This window comes from Mobula birostris, chromosome 7 (genome assembly GCF_030028105.1).
Source record: "Mobula birostris isolate sMobBir1 chromosome 7, sMobBir1.hap1, whole genome shotgun sequence".
NCBI lineage: Eukaryota > Metazoa > Chordata > Chondrichthyes > Myliobatiformes > Myliobatidae > Mobula > Mobula birostris.
In genome coordinates, this window is record NC_092376.1 from 177580878 (window position 1) to 177605598 (window position 24721).

Here is a 24721-nt window from a genome sequence, read left to right on the forward strand (position 1 = left end):
ACATACTTGGCAGGTGAGGCCTGGAGGGGCTCTGTTGTGGCGCTTCCTGTGCCTTTCCTCTGTTGCCTCGTTGAGCTTGTTCTCAGCAGCGTCCACACCTTTTCTGATGGCGTCCCTCCACTGTGAGCAATCTTGAGCCAGATCCTCCCATGTTGATGGGGCACTGTCAGCTCTCTTGAGGCTCCTGTGCAGACCATCCTTGTACCGTAGTCACTGGCCTCCTCGTTTTCAGGCACCACTGGACAGTTAGCTATACAAGATTGCATTGTATGTGCAATAAATATCAGGTTCTTTCGTTTCAAGCAATGTCAGTTTTAGTTTGAATATCGGCTGTTAATGGTCTATAGTTGAAGTAAGATGGCATATTAGTTCACTTTGTGCTTCTCTTCATTTATTTAGATTGCAATTGAAATGGCAAAGTTGATGGAACTGAAAGCTCAGATTGGAGGAAGTGATGTGAAACCACAGTTTGTGCTCAAAACACCCAAGGTACCTTTTATTCTGTTTACACAGTGGAGAGAGCATGCTTCAATTTCCCTTCAATTTAGTTGGCATTTGCGATTTGCCACTAAGCTCCATGTTCTGAACATTAGTGACTGTTACAGTTTGTAAATGACTGTGTAGGCATGGCATTTGTTTTATTATTTAAAGATATAGTGCTGAATAGGCCCTTCCAGCCTAATGAGCCACACCACCCAGCAACCCTCCAATTTAACCCCAGCCTACTCATGGAATAATTTACAATCGTCAATTAACTGGCTAACCGGTACTTCTTTGGACTGTGGGGAGAAACCTACCTGTTTCACAGAGAGAACGTACAAACTCCATACAGAGAGCACCAGAATTGAACTCCAAACTCCGCCCCAAGCTGTAATAGCATTGTGCTAACCGCTACACTACCTTGGTGCCCAGTTGCACTCCTTTACAATAAATAGTTTGAATTTTTTTTTAATTGCATTGTTTCCTTGTATGAGAATACTCCATTTTGATTTCTTAAACGAGCTTTCAACTTTGCAGGGAACAAGAGACTATAATCCAAAACAAATGGCTATCCGTGAGAAAGTGTTCGATACCATCACTAGCTCATTCAAACGCCATGGAGCAGAGACTATTGACACACCTGTGTTTGAACTCAAGGTAAGGTATTCAGGCAGGCTGACTAATTTTCTCTTGATCTGGGCTGTGATTCACTAGTATGGTGCTATAGATGGGTCATAGACCCACAATGATACCAATGCTTCACAAGAATCAGGATTAGGCTTATTATCACTGACATGTTGTGAATTTTTTTGTGTTGTTGCAGCAGTACAGTGCAATACATAACTATACTATAAATTACAGTAAGAAATAATATATAGACAAAATAAGTAGTTCAAAAAGATAACAAGAATATTAAAGTATTGTTCATGGACTAGTTTAGAAATCTGATGGCAAAGGGGGAAAAAGCTGTTCCTAAAAATGTTAAATGTGTGTCTTCAGGCCCCTGTACCACCTCCCTGATGGTAGTAATGAGAAGAGGGCATGTCCTGGGTGGTGAGGGTCCGTAGTGATAGATGACACCTTCTTGAAACATCACCTTTTGAAGGTGTCCTTGATGTTGGGGGTGGGGGGGGGGTTGGTGTCAATGATGGAGCTGGTTGAGTCTACAACCCTCTGATCCTGTGCAGTGACTCTTCCACAGCAGGCAGTGACGCAACCAGTTACAATGCTTTCCATGGTACATCTGTAGAAAGATGTGCACCTTCAGTACTTCTGAAGGTTTTTGTGCAATGCTCCATCATATCTGGAATTGTGCCAGGGATTACTGTCAGTCCTCCTGAATCTGTAATCTTCAGTTTTCCTCTGCATCTTAGACCTTCCTTGCTTGCAGTTTGAGTTTTGGAAGCAGATAATCTATTAACATACAAAATATAACGCTACAGCACAGTACAGGCTCTTTGGCCCACAATGTTATACCAACTTCATACCTTAAGTTGGACTGAACTTAAACTCCTCCCTTCCACATTGCCCTCCATTTTTCTGTCATCCATCTGCCTATCTTAAGAGTTTCTTACATGCTAATGTATCTGCCCCTACCACCCACCAATCTGTGTTTAAACAAACGTACTTCTGACATCCTCCCCATACTTTCTCCCAGTCACCTTAAAATTATGCCCTCTGGTGCTAGCCATTTCCACTCTGGGGGAAAAAGTCTCTGGTCCACTCAATTTGTACCTCTTGTACATCTCCATCAAATCACTTTTCATGTGGTTCCTTGTGGAAGAAATTGTCATGTCTTTAATGAGACCAAGCCGTGTCAGGAAGCCTGATCAAAGAGTGGCTGCTTTATCTGACCCCTAAATGAGTCCTGTTTACTCCATGACCAATCTGACCATTGCTGTGAGTGTGGTAGTCTCGGGCATGCTGTTCCCATGTAGTGAACCTGGGTGGATCATTCTGGCCTGAACATTAACATAAGGAATGGGGCTTGATGATCTATTCCTCCTTTGCATCTGTTCAGATATTTATATAGCCAGTCTTCTACCTCAGCACCATTTTCCACTGTAATCTCCATGAGCCTTCGTACCTTAAAGTGTAAAAATCTGTGTGTTTTTAATGAACACAAATAACTCAGTCTCCACAGCCTCTTGGTTGGAGAATTGCAAGGGTTCACCACCCTCTGGGAAAGTATCTCCTCATCTCACTCCAAAGTATTTTTTTAAATTTGGAAATACAGCTATTTAGATTTTTGAACAGGTCCTCTGACCCTACGAGCTGCTCCATCCAGCAATTCACTGACTTAACCCTAGCCTAATCTCAGGACAATTTACATGACCAATTAAGCTACTAACTGGTATGTCTCTGTGGGAGGAAATCGGAGCACCTGGAAAAAACCCACACATTCACAGGGAAGACGTAAAGACTCCTTACAGAGGACAGTGGAATGGAGCTCGGAGCTCTGAACTCTGACCTAAGCTGTAACAGCATTGTGCTAAACCCTATGCAACTGTGGCACCTTTCTCCTCATCTCACTCATAAGTGGCCTGTTCCTTCCTTCCAAATCACCAGTTTGTACTATTAGTTGCTTCAGTTCCACATCCTTGGTGGACCTTAGATTCTAGACCCGGGTTCCCCACCTTTTATTACACGTTATGGACCAATACCACCTAGCAAGGGATCTGTGGGCCCCAGGTTGGGAACTCCCTGTTCTAGACTCAACTATTTATCATGTTGGGTAAAGACAGACACATTGTTTAATTCCTTTACCATCTTCTTTCCTATTATAAAATCTTCAAGCTCCAGTTTATTGTCATTCAACCGTACACTTGTATACAGCTAAACGAAACATTGTCCCTCTGGTACTAAGATGCAAATCACAGCACATATAGTTACAATCCAGCACGTGCAGTCACAAAATAGTATAGCATGAGCAGCCTGGCCTGAAGATGGACAGGTTGGCATAAGGTGCATGTTCACAGTATGTAAGACTGCTGGCAGCACACACAGAATACCAAAACATCAGCTGTTTATTCATTTCCATAGATGCTGCCTCACCTGCTGAGTTCTTCCAGCTTTTGTGTGTGTTGCTCTGGGTTTCCAGTATCTGCAGGATCTCCTGTGTTTATAACGTTACTGGCACTGTTATGATAAAACATGCAGTAATATTCTTCTGCTTCTATCTGCAAGGGGTTCACATTTGACAAAAACTTTTGCAGTCAATTTTTTTCTGATCTGTTCAGTCTCACATACTATTTGATCAGTTTCTTGGTTTTCCCTTTGAGTTCTAAAATGTTTTCATTCCTGTCAGCTTCATTGGAATGTTCCTTTGTTAAGACCATAAAATATAGGAGCAGAATTAGACCATTTGGCCCAAATGCAGAGCAGACTCAATAGGTCAAATGGCCTAATTCTGCTCCTATATCTAATGGCCTATGAAGTCTGCTCTGCCATTTCATCATGGCAGTTCCATTTTCCCTCACATCCCCAATCTCCTGCCTTTTCCCTGTATCCTTTCAAGCCCTGACTAATCAAGAATCTATCAACCTCTGCCTTAAATATTTGTAAAGACTTGGCCTCCATGGCCGCCTGTGGCAATGAATTCCACAGATTCGCCATGCTCTGGCTAAAGAAATTCTTTCTTACCTTCATTCTAAAAGGACTCCCTCTATCTTGAGTCTGTGTCCTCCGGTCTTAGGAAACAGCACTTTGATTTAACATCAGCTGTGGATAAATCAGTTTGTCCCTCTTCCTTTTTTTCTGTGGCTTTAAAGGATTTTTGTTTTGTAACTTGTATATCATTTCTTTAAATGTTTGACACTACCTATACACCACAGTACCTTTCTATGTACATGAAACATCGACTGTGTATAAATGCCGCCTGATGTGCTGAATTCCTCCAGCATTTTGTATGTGTGTTCCAGCATTCACAGAATCTCTAGTGTTTATAACCACAAACAAAATGGTATTTTGGACCAGCCATCAGAGCTGACTTGACCCAAACCACAGTGTTTAGTTGGAGAATGCATAGTAACTGGGCTATGCCAGTGTGCACTGGTTCCATTGGCAAAAGGCCCTGTTACACATGCATGAACAACTATTATATTAGAGCTTCAGTGCACACATGGCATCCAGTCACAGTTTGCAATTTGTTCACACATTTATCCTATAAGATTTTTGCAAAGCTATTTTAGAGTGGATTTTCACCTGTTGCATAGTTTTTAATCCAGGCAGATGGGACTCAAATGCTGCGGTTGACAGCCCATCTCGGTGAAGAAAACTCTGATCTCAACCTTCCACTTCCTTGTGGCTATAGCCACTCATGGGGAGGACTTTGAGAATAAACCCCAGGGGAAAAAGCTGGAGCTGGAGTCCCTAAGGCAGACCTATGTTGAGTTCAATGCTGTCTGGCAACTTCTTCGAAGCTGCTGGTGCCAGACTGTATTGGTCTCTGCCATTCCTTTGGATTCGTCAGCAGTGTAGAGAAGGGGAGCCTGCTGCATGGGTAAAAGCTTGCTCTCCATATCATGCTCTCTGGGCTTGCTATACAACTAGGATGCAACATCCATGGTTGACCCTGACCAACGGAAGGCTTCAATAAATAATTTCTAACTCAATATTTTGAATGTGCTTAAATAATTACTCTGCTTATGCCTTTATAGTTCACGAAAATGTATTTTAAAATTTTACCAATTTGTTCTTTAGGAAACCCTGATGGGAAAATATGGTGAAGACTCAAAACTTATCTATGATTTGAAGGACCAGGGTGGTGAGCTGTTGTCATTGCGTTATGATCTAACTGTATCCTTGATCCGTGAGCTAAATGTAACAGTAGGTCAAGTTGGTCAAGGTTCACTCAGTAAGAGTTAGGGGTGGACTTGATAATGCAGATGGCCCAGGAGTCTAGCTGTGGACTTGTACTAGACTTTTCACCATTTGGGTTGAGCAGTGTTTGAAGATAGCATAGCTCAATCATGTTCTTAATCAAAGTTCAAAGTAAATTTATTATCGAAGTACATAAATGTTACCGCATATACTACCTTGAGATTCATTTTATTGCAGATATGTAGAGGAAATAAAATAAATACAACTGAGTTAGCAAACAACCAATGTGCAAAAAAAGACAAATTCCATTGTATCAATCTGAAGACTTCTGATGGTGCACCCATACACTATTTAAAATTCTGTGTTCTAATTGGGGTAGTCATGAGAAGGAGAGGATTAAGATCATGTCCAGGCAAGGATAGTTTACAGATACCATGCTGTCAACCCAGGTAAGAGGTCTTTGAAGAGCTTAGCTTCCCTTTTCACTGCATGGGGCCACTACCACCTGACATATCAAGACAAGATAAAACCAAAGGATTCTAGTGATACACTTACTATTGGTCAGTTACTTTAATAATTCTGAAGTAATATTGGCTTTTAATGTGGAAATTGTTTTTGTACTTGCTATTAATAGAAGCTACAATGTTAGTGAAGAAGAATAAAGCCCTTAACTCCGAGTGGAGTCATTGGGACGCCATCATGACAGCGTTTTTTTTTAAGTAGGCTTTCTTATTTTTACGAGGCCGAGTTGCTAGCTCGATGCCCAACCCAGCACGGATGGAAAGTATGCAAGGGAGCCGGCTGGACTTGAGCTCCAGAACCTTCGCTCCGAAGTCCAGTGCTAATGCCACCACGCCACCAGCTGGCTACAATGTTAATAGGAGGGATTAATTTTGGGGGGTTCTTGATTTAATTTTTAGCTAGCTTGGCACAACATTGTGTGCAGAAGGGCGTGCTCCTGTTCTGTGTTCTATCTTGTATCCTGTACACGAGTGTAAAGAGAAAGAAATAATTGTTACTCCAGATCCAATGCAGCAGGAAAAGAAACATAAAAGATAAAGAGCACAATAATAGTAATTTGAAAAACTCATGATAAAAAATAAATACATAAGATAGCGTATATACCTAGATTAATTGTCTGTGCATAAAGTGATGCTAAGTCATACGTAAGGTGACTGATGGGGACTAATACAGTACTATAGTGTGATTGATGAGTGATTGTGGAACTTGAACATCCAGAAGATTATCCACAAGATATCTGTATCCAACTAGTCAATTTCTGTATAAAAGTGTCATTTCTCTGTTCAGACTTCAGAACAGTGTGGTGGACGGGGGTCAGCCACACTGTTCCCCTTGTGTGCTGTGTGATTTAGGAACAAGTGTGAGTTTTCAGAGTCCAGTTAATCAGTGACAAATCTATTTGTTACTCAGCAGGAAATGGCGTAAATTAAAGTATAGCAGTTTTTTTTAATCCAAGCATTGCTGAGTAAGCGGAGGCAGCAGCCTTTGGTCACGGGTTGGCACTGAAGGGATACTTGCAGGGCACCCAATCCTTATTATTTGTTTGGAGATACAGAATGGTAACAGGACCTTCTGTCCCAGTGAGCCTGTGCTGTACAATTACATCCATGTGACCAATTAACCTACTAAAGTGCCTTTGGATTGTGGGAGGAAACCGGAGCACCCGGGCGAATTCCGTGTGGTCATGGGGAGAACATATAAACTCCTGACATACAGCGGTGGAATCGGACCCGGGTTGCTGGCACTGTAATACTGTTACGCTAACCGCTATGTCACCATGCTGCCCTAGTGATCTAGTTATCATTGACGGGCAGCATGTGCAAGTGGAGAATTGAATTTTAAAAATTTTAGGAGGCGTTTTTTGATTTAGAATATAGAAGTGAATATTTTGAGTTAGGACTTTGGAGCTGGTATTGGTGTTGGTATTTGTCCTTAACGTTTCTTTCCAGGTTCCTTTCGCCCGTTACTTGGCTATGAATAAAATAACCAATATTAAGAGATATCATATTGCTAAAGTATACCGAAGAGACAATCCAGCCATGACCAAAGGTCGTTACAGGGAATTCTATCAGTGCGTAAGTATTGATTCAAGATTGTTTAATGTCATTTCCGGTACTCAAGTGTAAAGAGAAAGAAATAATTATTACTCTGGATCCAATGCAGCACAAATAAAAATAGATAAAGAACACAATAATTTAAAAACTGCAATAAATATAAATACGTACGATAACTTACGTGCATAAGATTGATTGTATGTCCATTAAGTGCTGCTAGGCACAGGAGTATCTGCATATATAGGTAACAGGAAATGATAAAGTAGTGATGGTGTAGGAGGGATGGGTTAGTGAGTGGAGGTTTTGATCAGCCTTAGAGCTTGGGAAAAGTTATATTTTTGAGTCTGGTGGTCCTGGTATTGATGCTACATAGCCTCCTCCCTGCTGGGAGTGGGACAAACAGTCTATGAGCAGGGCTAGTGGGATCCTTTGTGATGTTACTGGCCCTTCTCCAGCATCTTTCTGTATGTGTCCTTGATGGTGGGTAACGTTGGTGCCAGTGAAGTGTTTTGCAGTTTTGACTACGCATTGTAGAGCCTTCCTGTCCGCTAGAGTGGAGATTCCGTACCATGTAGTGATGCAGCTGTTAGGATGCTTTCTACTGCGTGTCTATAGAATGGGGTGAGTATGGATGTACATAGTTCAGCTCTCTTCAGCTTCCTTAGAATGTAGAGGCATTGTTGACTATTATCAACTGAACTAGCTTAGGTAATCCAGGCATGCAGCTCTTAGTCAAACCTTGCACTTTATTATCTCTGCACAAACAACAACATAACTATGTTGACCTCAGGCCAACAACCTAAAACATGAATTCTATTGTTCTCTCTGCATCAATACTCACTCAGATCACTACTCCAATTTATAACCCCAATTTAGGGGATTTCCCGTTGGCCAGACAATCAATCCTTTCTTCTCCCAGCCCTTGGCATGGGGGGTTCTTCCTTGCGATGAGTTCTCTCCAGAGTTCTCGCCGCTTTCCAGTTGAAGCTCCCAACTCTTATAGTGTTCCTCATCAGTTCAAGTGATGGACTTCATTCTTGTTGGCTCTACTGACCTATGTCACCTTCTTATTGGCTCTAGTCCAAGCCAGCATCTGTTTATTGTCCTTCTCCACAAGTGACAACTGGTAATATATGGCTCTTTGTTCTATATCAGTCACCAAGCCAGTAACAGCTCCAATCACTTGGGGCAGACGTAGACCCTACCATTCACAAACCTACATCTTATATCTTATTAAAGAACACCTCACAGATACTACTTATTTGGAAATTATTTCTAGTCCAGCAAATTACCTGGAGCATCATTGTCTTTACTTTAAAAAACACTGACTCAGTCGAGCAAAACCAGTCCACTGAATGGAGGATACAGGGCAGCTTCACAAAATGACAACCTCCATTACTTCAATCTCATGGCAAGAACAAAACAATTGGTTTGTCTACTTCCACTGTCCTTGACCCGTTTGAATTGGATGTTTTCTTCATAGTTCAATTCCTTTATGACCAACAGCGATGATGAACTTTCTAGATTGTGTAGGATGTGTTTTGGGACCATGAAAGGTTGTGCAAGATGTGCACTCCCAGGAGTTTGAAACTGCTTGCAGTTCCCACTGCTGTGCAGTCGATGTAAAGAGGGGTGTGAGTGCTGTGAATTCTCCTGATGTTGCAAATCATCTCCCTTATCTTTGTTGATATTGGAGGAAGAGGTTATTATATAAGCTTATAGGTTCATGTTTCTGCAGGAGGATTCTACTTGAGTGATATTTAATTGCAACTTTATCTGAATATAAATGATCATAGAAAGTACTTGACAGTTGACCTACAAAATTCCTTTGTATAAGGTGCATTGTCAAATTTTGTTGTGCTACACAGCATGCTGACTTGTAAAGTGGCGTTGATGCCCAATAGTATTCCTCATTTAAGTCTTTTATAAAATTATAAAATAATAAATAAAGAGGTTACTACCTTTATTGTGCCTGATAATTTGCAACAACATTGAATGAAAAAAATTAGAACGCATCTTTTGACTAAAATATAGAAGTGAATATTAATGAGCAACAACTTTGGGTGATTACTACTTTTGCAATTTATGTTGGGGCAGAGTGCGTCACTGGAAAAAAACAAAGCGGTGTTATTTCAGTAATGATCAAGTGAATGACAAAACATGCTTTTGTATTTGTCAGATAATTTAGAAATTAAACTAGTTTCTATCTGCAGATTCATTTTCCCTGTATATTAAGTAAATCTCTACAGCTATTTTGTAAGTTAGACTAAAATGTATGATTTACTCATGTTGGATCCCACAGTTTAATTCTTAGATTAGACTATCGATATTTTCTTTGCAGCTGAACAATTAATTACCCACTTGTATTTTATATAATTACGTACAGCTACAAGAAAAAGTTTGTGAACTCTTTGCAGTTACCTGGTTTTCTGCATTAATTAGTCATAGAATGTGGTCTGATCCTCAACTAAGTCGTACTAATAGACAAACACTATCTGCCAAAACTAATAACACACAAACAATTGTACTTTTCATGTTTTTATTAAACACATTGTTTAGTCATTCACACTCCAGCTGAAAATATGTGAACCCTTTTATTTAATAACTGGTAGAACCTCCTTTAGTAGTAATAACCTCCACCAAACATTTCCTGTAGCTGCTGATCGGACTTGCATAATGGTGAGGAGAAATTTTAGTTTCAATTCATCGATATTTCTGGGACACCTTGCATGAACAGCCCTCTTCACGTCAAGCCACAGCGTCTCAATTGGGTTAAGGTCTGGACTCTTGACCGTTCTAAAACATGCTTATTTTAGTTTTTAAACCATTCTGTTGTTGATCATTGTCTTGTTGCATCATCCCAACATTTTTTTAAGCTTCAGGTGATGGACCACTACCTGAACGTTATCCTGTGAAATGTCTTGATACAATTTTGAATTCAATGTTCCCTCAAGCTGTCCAGGATCGGAGGCAGCAAAACAGCCCCAAAACATGATGCGCCTTCCACCATGCTTCATACTTGGGATGAGGTTTTGGTGTTGGTGTGCAGCGCCCTTTTTCTTTCAAACATAGTTGTATGCATTTCTGGCAAAAAGTTCAACTTTCGTCTCGCCTGTCAATAGAACGTTGTCCCAGAAGCATTGTGGATCGTCCTGATGGTCTTTTGCAAACTTGAGATGTGCAGCAATGTTTTTTATGGTGAGCTGTGGTTTCCTTCATGGTGTCTTTCCATGAACATCATTCTTGTTCAGTGTTTTTCTTATAGTGGACACATGAACAGAGACTTTAGCAAGTTCTAGAGATTTCTGCAGGCCTTTTGCTCCTATGCTTGGGTTCTTTTTCAGCTCCTTCAGCATTGCACATTGCAGTAGCAGCAGTACTGAATTTCCTCCATTTGTAGACAGTTTCTCTTACTGTGAACTGATAAAACACTTAGAAGATTTGTAGAGATACATGAAACTGGAAAAGCCTACAAAAGCATTTCTAAAGGTCTGAAGTCCTTTGAGTTTTGATTGAGGCATGGCGCACAGAGACAGATCTTTCTTGAGAAGAGCAGGCTTTGTCAGTAACCTGACTTTATGTGCCTTTTTTATAGGGCAGGGCACCTATACAACCCACACCTACAATCTCATCTCATTGACCGGAACACCTGACTCCAAATAGCTTTTGTAGAAGGCATTAGCCCAGAGGTTCACTTACTTTTTTGAACCTAGACTGTGATTGTTTAAATGGTGTATTCAGTATTGACGAGTAGAAGTACAATTGTGTGTTATTAGTTTAGGCAGATTTTATTTGTCTATTATCTTGACTTAAATGACGATCAGCCCACATTTTGAGTAAATAAAGCGGAAAACCAGATAATTGCAAAGGGTTCACAAACTTTTTCTTGCAACTGTACAAGTAACTGCTTACTATACTTCCTATTGGCTATAATATGTATATGCAAATTTAATATGCCTCTTGTGGTTGCACAAAGTATAATTCTGGAAAGCTCTGGAAGCTTCTCTATGCTATTTGAATAATGGTTTTCTTATTGGTTAACTCAGATTTGAATGGAATTTTCCTTATCTCTGAGTATAAAAAATAGTTGTCCATAAGGCAGCACCATTTTTTTCCTTAGCTTTCTCTCTCTCTTCAACTGGTAGACCTCTGTCACTGTTCTGTCCCTATTTCTTTTGTTCTATCAACGCATAGTAAAACAACTGTGAAGCAACAAGTTTTGTTAGAAGACGTAGAAGTCGTGTGGTTACAGTGGATGTCACAGGGCTATTAAACCTTCTGTTGGTCCAGTTCGGAGGACTCTGGTGTGCTGCTGACAGCTGCCTATGCCCCAGTAGGGGTGATGGGCATAAGAGAATTTACCTAAATCCTAAAACTGAGCTTGGCTGCCTGTTGAACTCTCCCCATCCCACTCTTTGCTGAAGAGCAAATAAAGTACGTTTGCATCCAATTTTAATTTTGATTTCTTTTTCAGGATTTTGACGTTGCAGGTCAGTATGATGCAATGATTCCGGATGCTGAATGCCTGAAAATAATCCATGAGATCTTCAGTGACCTGCAGCTGGGAGATTTTCTAATTAAGGTACAGGCGATAAATACTCTGGTTAAGTGAAATGCTTAATCTTGGAACCTTGCGTAGTGCTGGGTAATCTTAAACTAAACTTTTTCTTAATGAGAACTGTAGGGGAGGATATGATGTATACTATGCTCAAATCACTTTGTAAAAGCAGATTGGAATGAGATTGGCCGAATCCTTTCCCTTAAAAATAATGCCGGGAGTAGAATCAGAATCGTGCTTATTGCCACTGACAGAAGTTGCGATCAATAAATGGATCTGTGCGAGCCGCTGTTTGAATCATATTTATTTACTGGGATACAGTGCAGAACAGGTCTTTCCAGTCATTCGAGCCCTACCACCCCAGCGATCTCCATTTCAACCCTAGCCTAGTCACGAAACAAATTACAGTGACTAATTAACCTACCAACTAGTACCTCTTTGGACCATGGGAGGAAACCGGAGCACCCGGAGGAAACCCACATGATTACGGGGAGAATGCGCAAACTCCTTACAGGCAACACAGGAATTGAACTTGGGCCGCCTGTGCTAACCACTACGCTACGTTATTTCTAGCTGGCTACTAGATCTGGTTTTATGTGTCATTTGAGTCTGTTACTGCCATCTGTGGTCAGAAAGGCCATCTGGTGTAAAAGGCCGATCATATATTCAAGAATAGCATGATCAGGCATATTAATGTGCGGCTGAGAGACTGGTGTAGGGGGCAGGGCTTCAGGTTCCTGGATCATTGGGTCCTCTTCTGGGGGAGGTACAACGTGTACAAAAAGGATGGGTTACACCTGAATCCATTGGGGTCCAATATCCTAGCGGGCACACTCAAGAGAGCTGTTAGGGAGGGTTTAAACTAACTTGGCAGGGGGATGGGAACTGGAATGATAAGGCTGAGGAAGGGGAAAACAGAAATAAATCAAAGATAGCATGCAACAGAGATTGTAGAAAGAACAGGCAGGAGATGAAGCTTAATCACAGCCAGTGCCATGAGTTACAGGGCAATAGAGGCATGGTGCAGTTAAAATAGGAAGCAACAAATGCTGGACTGAAAATGTTATATTTGAATGCACGCAGCATAAGGAATAAAATGGACGATCTTGAAATTCAGCTACAGACTGGCAAGGATAACATTGTGGCCATCTCTGAAACTTAGCTAAAGGATGGCTGCCATTGGGAGCTGAACGTCCAAGGATTTTCGGTGTATTGGAAGTATAGGTTAGTAGGCAGAGGGGGTGGTGTGGCTCTGTGTGCAAGAAATAATATTAAATCATTAGAACGAGATGACATAGGATTGGAAGGTGTAGAGTCTCTATGGGTTGAGTTAAGAAATGGCAAGGGTAAAAAGACCCTAATGGCAGTTGTATACAGGCCTCCAAACAGCAGCCAGGATGTGGATTACAAATTACAGCAGGAGATAGAAAGGCAATGTCATGATAATCGCTGGGGATTTTAACATGAGAGTGGATTGGAAAAACCAGGTCAGTACTGGACCTCGAGAGAGAATTTGTAGAATGTCTCAGGGATGGCTTTTCAGAACAGCTTGTTGTTGAGCCCACTAGGGGATCAGCTGTGCAGGATTGGGTGTTGTGAAATGATCCAGAGGTTACGGAACCCTTAGGAAAAAGTGATCACAATTTGATTGAGTTCACATTGAAATTTGAGAGGGAAAAAAATAAAATCCAATGTGTCAGTATTTCAGTGGAATAAAGGAAATTACAATGGCATGAGAGGGGAACTAGCTGAAGTTGACCGGAAAGGGACATTTGCAGGAAGGACAGCAGAGCAGCAATGGTTGGAGTTTCTGCAAAAAATGAGGGAAGTGCAAGTCAGATATATTCCAAATAAGAAGAAATTTTCGAAGGAAAGGTGGAAACTACCATGGCTGACAAGTGAAGTCAGAGCCAAAGTAAAAGCAAAAGAGAGGGCACACAAGGAAGCCAGAGCTAGTGGGAAAGTAGAGGGCTGGGGAGCTTTTAAAAACTTTCAGAAGGAAACTAAGAAGGAAAAGATGAATTATGAAAGGAAGCTGGTGACTAATATTAAAGAAGATACTAAAAGGTTTTTTAAGTATATAAAGGGTGAAAGGCAGTAGAGGGTAGATATACGAGTGATGATTGATAAGTTTGTGGCCTAAAGTAGAAAGAGTCAGTTTTAGAAAACCTAGCCTTAACATAGTCCCCTTTTACATGTACACACTTAGTCCAGCGGTCGTGGAGCATAAGGATCCGTTCTTTGTAGAAGTTGTCCACAGCAGGGGTGATTGATAACTTCGTGGCCTAAGGTAGAAGGAGATGAGGTATAAACTTCAAACTTTCTTCATTATCACTCAGAGTTGAACTGCGCGTGCATGTAACGAGAGTGTCTTGGACCTCCAGGTGGTCCACAGCAGGGGTGATTGATAAGTTTGTGGCCTAATGTAGAAGGAGATGAGTTACACAGCTCTTGTTACATGCACGTGCAGTTCAACTCTTTGATTGAAAATGCAGAAAGTTTGAAGTTCATCGCCTTCTACCTTAGGCCACGAACTTATCAATCACCCCCGTAGACCAATATAAAATGACGCTAGAAATATTGTAACAAGTGATGCAGAGAGGGCAGAGGAACTGAATGTGTATTTTGCATCAGTCTTCACAGTGGAAGACATATGCAGTATACCGGAGTGTCAGGGAAGTGAAATTTGTGCAATGAAAATTACGACTCAGAATTTTCTCAGGAAGCTTAATGGTCTGTGTGTGGATAATTCTCCTGGACCTGATAGAATCCATCTTCGGGTTCTGGGGAAGTAGCTGGAGAGATTGCCAAGGCATTAACGAAGATCTTTCAAGAATTGATAGATTCTGTATTGTACTGGATGACTGGAAAATTGCAAGTATTACTCTGCTATTGAAGAAAGGTGGGAGACAGCAGAAGGGAAACTACAGACCTGCTAGCCTGACGTCAGAGATTGGGAAGTTGTTGGAATCGATTGTTAGGGAGGAGGTTACAGAGTACTTAGAGGCACATGACAAGATAGGCCAAAGCCAGCATGGTTTCCTAAACGGAAAATCCTGCCCGACAAATCTACTGCAAGCAGGGTAGACAAAGGAGATGCAGTAGATGTGGTGTACTTGGATTTTCTGAAGACCTTTGACAAGGTGCCGCACATGAGGCTGCTTAGCAAGATAAGAGCCCATGGAATTACAGGGAAGTTACTAGCGTGGGTGGAGCATTGGCTGGTCGGCAGAAAACAGAGTGGGAATAAAGGGATCCTATTCTGGCTGGGTGCCGGTTACCAGTGGATTTCCTCGGGTCAGTGTTGGGACCACTGCTTTTTACAATGTATGTCAATGATTTGGACTGCGGTATTAATGGATTTGTGACTAAATTTGCTGATGATACAAAGATAGATGGAGGAGCGGGTAGTGTTGAGGAAACAGCCTGCAGAGAAACATAGATAGTTTAGGGGAACGGGCAAAGAAGTGGCAAATTAAATACAATGTTGGAAAGTGTATGATCATGCATTTTGGTGGCAGACTGCTATGTAAGTGGGGAGAGAATTCAAAATGCAGAGATGCAAAGGGACTTGGGAGTCCTTGTGCAAGATACCCTAAAGGTTAAACTCCAGGTTGAGTTGGTTGTGAAGAAGGCGACTGCAATGTTAGCATTCATTCCTAGAGGTATAGAATATATGGGCCGGGATGTGATGTTGAGGCTCTATAATGCCTTCGTGAGACCACACTTGGAGTATTGTGTGCAGTTTTGGGCTCCTTATTTTAGAAAGGATATACTGACAATTGGAAAGGGTTCAGAGAAGATTCATGAGAATGATTCCAGGAATAAAAGGGGTTACCGTATGAGGAATGTCTGGCAGCTCTTGGGCTGTATTCCCTAGAGTTCAGGAGAATTGGGGGGTGGGGGATCTCATAGAAACATTCTGAATGTTAAAAGACCTGAACAGATTAGATATGGCAAAGTTATCTCCTATGGTAGGGGATTCTAGGACAAGAGGGCACAACGGATTGAAGAGCGTCCATTTAGAACAGAGATGCGGAGAAATTACTTTTGTCAGAGGGTGGTAAATGTGTAGAATTTGTTGCTACGAGCAGCTGTGGAGGCCAAGTCATTGGGCATATTTAAGGCAGAGATCGATATGTTCTTGATTAGCCAGGGCATCAAAGTGTATGGGGTGAAGGCAGGGGAGTGGGGATGACTGGAAGAGTTGGATCAGCCCATGATTGAATGGTGGAACAAACTTGATGGGCCGAATGGCTTACATCTGCTCCTATATCTTATGGTCTTGTGGTCTTATATTAGTGCTTCCATCAGTTTTTGTTGGGGGGGGGGTTCCTATCCCACTTGGAGTATTATGCTCAGTTCTGATCTCTTCAGTACAGGAAGGATGTAAAAGCTTTGGAGAGGGTGCAGAAAGAACATACCAGGATGCTGCCTGGGTTAGAGAGCATGCCTTATGAGGAAAGGTTGAGCGAGCTAGTGCTTGTCTTGGGAGTGGAGCAGGATGAGAGGTGACTTGATGGAGCTGTATAAGATTATAGATTGAGTGGATAGCTGGAGACTTTTTTCCCAGGGTAGTGATGGCTAATATCTGGTGCATAATTTTAAGGTGATTGGAGGAAGGTGTAGGTGGATGTCAGGGGTAAAGTTCACCCAGCAAGGGGTGGGTGTGAAGGCCTTGCCAGAGGGTGGTGGCAGATAACTGGGCCATTTAACAAACTCTTAGATAGGCACATGGATGGTAGAAAAACGGAGAGCTATGTGGGAGGAAAGGGTTAGATTGATCTCAGAGTAGTTATAAGGTCAGCATGACATTGTGGGCTAAAGAGCCTGTAGTGTACTATAATGTTCTATGCTACTTGTTAAAATATGGCAAAAGAGAGATGAGAAGGTGTTGAGGTTTTAATACTGGTTGTTACCAATTTTCATTTCCCAACACGCACAGTATCCTGTTCTGTGGAATGTGGCCTTTCAGTAAGTTAAAACTGTGATGCACTACAGCACAGAAACAGGCCCTTTGGCCCATCTTGTCCATGCCGATCTGTTAGTCTGCCTGGTCCCATTGACCCACACCCAGACCGTGGACCTTTATACTCCTCCCATCCATGTACTTATCCAAACTCTTAAATGTTAACTTGAACTCACTTCCACTTGTGCTGGCAGCTTGCTCTACACTCTCACCACCCTCTGAGTGAAGAAGTTCACCCATGGGTTTCTCTTAAATATTTCACCTTTCAACCATAACCCATCAAATGTTTAAAAAGTTCAAAGTAGATTTATTATCAAAGTACATAGTGTCACAATATACAACCCTGAGATTAATTTTCTTGTAGGCAATCACAGTAAATACAACCAACAAGATGGACAAGCAACCAGAGTGCAAAAGACAACAAACTGCAAATACATGAAGAAAGAGAGAAAAAAATAATAAATAGGCAACAAGAATAGGGAGCATGAGATAAAGAGTCCTTAAAAGTGAGCCCAAGTGAGTTCTAGCCTCACACAAGCTCAGTGCAAAAAGCCTGCTTCCATTTACTCTTTCTATAACTTTCATAATTTTGTATACTTCTATGAAATCTGCCCTCAATCACCTATGTTCCAAGTAATAAAGTCCTAACCTATTCAACCTTCCCCTGTAACATCCTGGCAGCATCCTTGTAAATGTTCTGTGTCTTATTTACTCTGTCTTCTGGGAAATGTCTGTTCTGCTTCAGAAGGCTCTGTGACAGCTTCTGTTTTTTTGTGTTCAGGTGAATGACAGGCGTATCCTGGATGGAATGTTCGAAGTGTGCGGAGTTCCAGCTGATAAATTTCGGACTATATGTTCCTCTGTGGACAAGATGGACAAGGTAATGAACTCTTCAGGTTTAATGTTGCTTTTCCTCCACAAACTGTTTCATACGCTTGCCTAAAATCAGATTTTGTTTTGAAGCTTTTCTGCTAATATCAGCATACTTTCAAAGCAGGCTGAATGGTAGCATAGTGGCTAGCATTTTGCTCTTCAGTGCCAGTGATCGTGGTTCAACACCCGCTGCTGTTTGTAAGGAGGTTGTATGTTGTCCGTGTGGGCTTCCACTGGGTGCTGTTGTTCTTCCCACATTCCAAAGGCTTGGGGTTAGTAAGTTGTGGGCATGCTATGCTGGCGCTGGAAGCATGGTGACACACATTCAGATTGTATTGGTTGGTGATGCAGAGCAAAACATTGCAACATGTTCAAGATTGTTTAATGTCATTTCAAAGTTCAAAGTACATTTATTATAAAAATATATACATTATATACAACCTTGAGATTTGTCTGCTTTTGTGGCAGGCTGCTACAAAACAAAGAAACACAATAACCCTAACCCACACGTCTCAGTTATTAGGTCAATCTGTCATTGTAAATTGTCTAGGGTAGGGCTAAATAGTTCAGTTGCTGGGCCGTGTGACTCAGTGGGCTGGAATCTTTAAATAAAATAAAATAGCCCCCATTTTTTAAAAAAGGTCAAAAATCTAATGTGCAGGGAAAAAAAAATCATGCAAACTTAAAAATAAGCAAATAACATTCAGAACTGAAGTTCATGAAGCCTGTCATCATTGCAGTTGATCCAGGAGGCTCTAGTTGCAGGCCGTAGACTCAGTTCAGTGTGGAGACGAGTAAATCTCAGGAGCAGCAAGCTGAACACTGGCTTGTCCCTCCCCTCCAGATCTGCACCCTGATCTTTTAAATTTGGCCCAGCGCTTTAAATCAGCCAAACCTTGGGCCATTCCTTGCTCTTAGACCTGGGCCTGGGCCCTGCCCCTTCAATATGCTCTCGGGCCTTAGCCCTGTCATCTAGATTCAGCTCGTACCCACCACGCCGCAACCATCCTGCACTTCAAAACTTCAGTTCACACCTGAAAAATGCCAGGTCATACAGTGAGTTCAAAAGCTCAACTCTGAAAGAGAAGTTACAGGCTATTGATTGCAGCGATCATTTATGAGGAGAAAGTGTGATCAATAAAGTCGTTAATAGTTTTGATTGCTGCCAGCAAGTCATCACCGTGCTTCACCAATACCATCTTAAACAGGAAATTTATTTTTCCCAACACACAAGTGTAAAGGAGAATGAAGTAATTGTTACTCCGGAACAGATGCAGCACAAAAAAACACAATAAAATAAAAGAAAAACAATAAAAATTTTAAGAAACAATAATATAAGTGTGTAAGGTAGCTTATATGCATAAATTCTATGTCCATAATGTAATGCTAGGCACAGGAGTGTCTGTACATCAGGTGGCTGGCGGGAAATGATAAAGTAATGGTGATTTGGTTTGATGTTCATGTGACAAATAAAGCTAATCTTTAATCTTAGAAAACACTGGGTTCACATAAGAGTAGGTAATGTCTATATGGTGAATAGTGCACAGCTGATGTTTTGGATTAATGAAGTTTAGTTAGTGAAGTTATTGAGTAGTGATTTGGCCTTCACACTCCCTCAACCACGAGGGTGAAAACCAATACCGTCATGCTGAAATTATGCTTTTGAAGCACTTGCGTCTGTGGGCTAGGGTGATGCAAGACTGGAGACTGGGGCACAGTGTTTGGGGTTCTAACTTTGGGGAGTCAGGAGTTCGAGGCTAGGAGTTTGGGTCCTTATCCAGGGTCCTCACTTGTTGTCAGCGGTGCATACTGGGATGATACCGAAGATGGGAGCCCAAAGGTCAATCAGAAGTCCAGAAGACTATTGGCTAGAACCCTGAGTCTGCATATCTCTGCGAGTCTATTGGGGAAGTCGAAGGCCCAAGGTTTGTGAATCCATGAGGCCACTGGAGGCCAAAGACAGCCTGTAGTGGGTTTAGCAGACTGTGTGCGTGGAGGGAGGGAGGAATGGGGCTTGTCTTGCTGTGTTGCTTTGTCATTTAGTATGTTCTGTTTTGTTGTGTTCTAAGTTGTTTTTCCGAGCATAGTGGGCAGGCTAAGTCGGCACCAGAATGTGTGGCAACACCTGCAGGCTGCCGCTGCACAACTTTGAATCTTCGAGTCATAGATGGGTACAGCACAGGAACAGGCCCTTCAGCCCATCTAGTCCATGACAAACCATTTCAACAAACTACTCCGTTCAACCTGCACTGGAACCTTGGTCTGTACATACCGGTTGTGTGGTGGAAAAAAACACCACACCTCAGACGGTTGAAGAATTTTGGCATGAGTCCCCAGTCCTAAGAACTTTCTACAGGGACACAATTGAGAGCATCTTGACTGGCTGCATCACTGCCTGGTGTGGGAACTGTACCTCCCTCAACTGCAGAACTCTGCAGAGAGTGGTGTGGGCAGCCCAGTGCATCTGTGGAACTTCCCACTATTCAGGACATTTACAGTGACAGGTGCGTAAAAAGGGCCCGAAGGATCATTGGGGACCAAGTCACCCCACCCCAAACTGTTTGGGCTGCTACCATCGGGAAACAGTACTGCAGTATAAAAGCCAGGACCAACAGGCTCTGAGACAACTGCTTCCACCAGGCCATCAGACTGATTAATTCACGCTGACACAATCGTATTTGACTGTTCTGTTGTATATCTACTGTATGTACTATTTAGTACAAATTACTATAAACTGCGCATTCAGACGGAGACGTAACATGAAGACTTTTACTCCTCATGTAGATGAAGGATGTAAGAAATAAAGTCAATTCAGTTCAATTGTCTGCATTAAATTCCATCTCTAATTTTTCAGCCCATTTTTCCAGCTGGTCCAGATCTCACTGCAAGCTCTGATAGTCTTCCTCACTGTCCACTATACACCCAATCCTGGTGTCATCTGCAAAATTGCTGATCCAGTTAACTACGTTATCATCCAGATCATTGATATAAATGAAAAATATCAATGGAGCCAGCATCAATCTCTGTGGGACTCCACTAGTCAGAGAGGCAACCATCTACCACTGCTATCTTGCTTCTCTCACAAAGCCAATGTCTAATCCAATTTGCTACCTCATTTTGAACACCGAATGACTGAACCTTCTTGACCTACCTCCCATGAGGGACTTTGACTCCATTGACTTTAGCAAGACATTTACCTACCACACACAAAGACATCCTCATTATCCTTAATCAGTCCAAGTCTATCCAAATACTCATATATCCAGTTGCTTAGAATACCTTCCAGTAACTTTCCCACTACTGATGTCAAACTCATTGGCCTATAATTTCCTGGTTTATTTTTAGAGCCTTCTTTTAAAACAGCAGCATATTAGCTATCTTCCAATCCATTTGTACCTCACCTGTCACTAAGGATGGTTTAAGTATCTTTGCTAGGGCTGCTGCAATTTCTGCATTTGCCTCCACAAGGTCCGGGGGATCACCTTGTCAGGCCTGGGGATTTATTCACCCTAATTTGCCTCAAGACAGCACACACCTCATGCTTTGTAATCTGTATAGGGTCCATCATGCTTTGACGCACTTCTATAGTGTCCACATCCTGAGTAAATACAGATACAAAGAATCCCTTTTTGATCTCCCCCATCTCTTTTTTTGGTTCCGTGGATTACCAGCTTGATCTTCCAGAGGACGGATTTTGTCCCTTGCAATCTTTTTGCTCTTAACAGAACTGATGAATCCCTTGGGATTCTCCTTTACTTTGTCTGCTAGGGCAACCTCATGTCCTCTTTTAGCCCTCCTGACTTATCTTCAAAGTATTCTCTTGCATTTTTTATAATCCACAAGTAGCTCATTTGTTCCTACCTGTCTATACCTGCTATGCACCTCCTTTTTCTTGTCCAGGGTGTCAATATCTCTTGAAAACCAAGGTTCCCTATACTTATATTCCCCAGACCTAATCAGTTCCCCTCTACCACCACTCTGCTCCGTCTAGCGGAATTAGTCCTTACTCTTAATAATTTCTCCTTTGGCTCCTCCCACTTCCTCCAAACTAAAGGTGTAGCTATGGGCACCCGTATGGGTCCTAGCTATGCCTGCCTTTTTGTTGGGTTTGTGGAACAATCTATTTTCTGGTATCTGTCCCCCACTTTTCCTTCGCTACATCGACGACTGCATTGGCACTGCTTCCTGCACGCATGCAGAACTCGTTGACTTTATTAACTTTGCCTCCAACTTTCACCCTGCCCTCAAGTTTACCTGGTCCATTTCCGACACCTCCCTCCCCTTTCTAGATCTTTCTGTCTCTATCTCTGGAGACAACTTATCCACTGATGTCTACTATAAGCCTACTGACTCTCACAGCTATCTGGACTATTCCTCTTCTCACCCTGTCTCTTGCAAAAACGCCATCCCCTTCTCGCAATTCCTCCATCTCCGCCGCATCTGCTCTCAGGATGAGGCTTTTCATTCTAGGACGAGGGAGATGTCTTCTTTTTTTAAAGAAAGGGGCTTCCCTTCCTCCACTATCAACTCTGCTCTTAAATGCATCTCCCCCATTTCATGTACATCTGCTCTCACTCCATCCTCCCGCCACCCCACTAGGAATAAGGTTCCCCTGGTCCTCACCTACCACCCCACCAGCCTCTGGGTCCAACATATTATTCTCCGTAACTTCCGCCACCTCCAACGGGATCCCACCACTAAGCACATCTTTCCCTCCCCCCTCTCTCTGCATTCCGCAGGGATCGCTCCCTACACAACTCCCTTGTCCATTCGTCCCCCCCATCCCTCCCCACTGATCTCCCTCCTGGCACTTATCCGTGTAAGCGGAACAAGTGCTACACATGCCCTTACACTTCCTCCCTTACCACCATTCAGGGCCCCAAACAGTCCTTCCAGGTGAGGCAACACTTCACCTGTGAGTCGACTGGGGTGATATACTGCGTCCGGTGCTCCCGATGTGGCCTTTTATATATTGGCGAGACCCGACGCAGACTGGGAGACCGCTTTGCTGAACATCTACGCTCTGTCCACCAGAGAAAGCAGGATCTCCCAGTGGCCACACATTTTAATTCCACATCCCATTCCCATTCTGACATGTCTATCCACGGCCTCCTCTACTGTAAAGATGAAGCCACACTCAGGTTGGAGGAACAACACCTTATATTCCGTCTGGGTAGCCTCCAACCTGATGGCATGAACATCAACTTCTCTAACTTCCGCTAATGCCCCACCTCCCCCTCGTACCCCATCTGTTACTTATTTTTATGCACACATTCTTTCTCTCAATCTCCTTTTTCTCCCTCTGTCCCTCTGAATATACCTCTTGCCCATCCTCTGGGTCCCCGCCCCCCCTTCTTGTCTTTCTTCCCGGACCTCCTGTCCCATGATCCTCTCGTATCCCCTTTTGCCTATCACCTGTCCAGCTCTTGGCTCTATCCCTCCCCCTCCTGTCTTCTCCTATCATTTTGGATCTCCCCCTCCCCCTCCAACTTTCAAATCCCTTACTCACTTTTCCTTCAGTTAGTCCTGACGAAGGGTCTCGGCCTGAAACGTCGACTGCACCTCTTCCTACAGATGCTGCTTGGCCTGCTGCGTTCACCAGCAACTTTGATGTGTGTTGCTTGAATTTCCAGCATCTGCAGAATTCCTGTTGTTCCCTATACTTGTTCTTTATCTTTCATTCTGACAGACACATACAATCTTTGTACTCTCAGAGGTTCACATCTGAGTGCCTTCCACTTGCTAAGTACCCTTTTGCCAGAAAACAGCCTGTACCAGTCCACACTTTACAGACCCTTTCTGATACCATCAGAATTGCCTTTCTCAAAGTTAGAATCTCAACCGATGGAACGAACCTATCTATTTGCACATTTACTTTGAAACTAATGGGTTTGTTGGTTAGTGCAAATGATGAATTTCAGTTGACTGTTCAGTTGTCTTCCTGCCCATACTGTTCAATCTCCAGGAAGTTTCTCATACGTGCACCGTCGAACCATACCTTGGCAAGAATTTATTGGCTTTAAGATGTGAGGGGAAACATATAGTGCAAGAGGAAAAACTTCACAGCACTGACTACAACTGCAGTATGACCAAATATAGCATGTACACTAATTATTAGCTTATTACTTTTAACTACTGTTTGACATTGTGAGGTACTAGACTGGAGACCTGTCTTGGAGTTGGACAACTGTCTGTGTAAGGAGAAAAGGGCCTTGCTTTGCTGCTGCTGTTTTGTTGCTTGTGTTCTGTGTTGTTCTGCTGAGCATTGTGGAGATGCTATGTTGATGCCTGAATGTGTGGTGACACCTGCAGGCTGCCGCAGCATGTCCTTGGGTTGTGATGGTTATAAATTCATAAATATGAATCTGAATCCATTTCAGTCTGGCAACATGACAATTTGTAGAATTAGAAAGCAGGCGTTAGACATGCCCTGGGCAAAGAGTAATATCTGTAATGTGTTTTATATGCATAGAAAGGTATAATATATACTATATACTAAGACAAACGTTTGACTAACTGACGCTAAACAATGCTGGATGTACCTGTTCCGACTTACTTAGTAAGAGAACTTCCAGAATTTTTCCGATCCCGATCCACGATAACCTACGCACATCCTCCTGTATACTTTAAATCATCTCTAGATTACTCATAATACCTAATACAATGTAAATGCTATGTAAAATAGTTGTTATACTGCATTGTTTGGGGAATAAGGACAAGAAAAAAAAGTCTGTACATGTTCGAACAACAAGTGCTGGAAGAGCGCTTCCGGGTTTTCTTGATTCGCGGTTGGTTGAATTCGCGCATGCGGAACTCGCGGATAAGGAGGGCCGACTGTATATTGTCTTAATTTAAGAGACTGGTGGAAGAATACCTGAGAGCTTGAGCAGATTATAAAACAAAAGTGATTCTGTGGATGTACTCCAGTCCCAGACCTATATGAAA

General features: G+C 42.3%; 1 protein-coding gene across 6 annotated transcripts in view; it reads left to right on the forward strand.

Moving 5' to 3' along the window:
* The window catches only part of hars (histidyl-tRNA synthetase), an 80899-nt gene that overhangs the window by 26796 nt on the left and 29382 nt on the right, over window positions 1–24721 (forward strand). For all 6 annotated transcript variants that reach the window (XM_072264170.1, XM_072264168.1, XM_072264165.1 and 3 more), the window contains 6 exons: window positions 400–489; window positions 1018–1137; window positions 5182–5277; window positions 7272–7397; window positions 11851–11958; window positions 17685–17783. In XM_072264170.1, the coding sequence (XP_072120271.1) occupies window positions 412–489; window positions 1018–1137; window positions 5182–5277; window positions 7272–7397; window positions 11851–11958; window positions 17685–17783 (627 nt within the window). In that variant the 5' untranslated portion in view covers window positions 400–411. The remainder of the gene's footprint in view (window positions 1–399; window positions 490–1017; window positions 1138–5181; window positions 5278–7271; window positions 7398–11850; window positions 11959–17684; window positions 17784–24721) is intronic.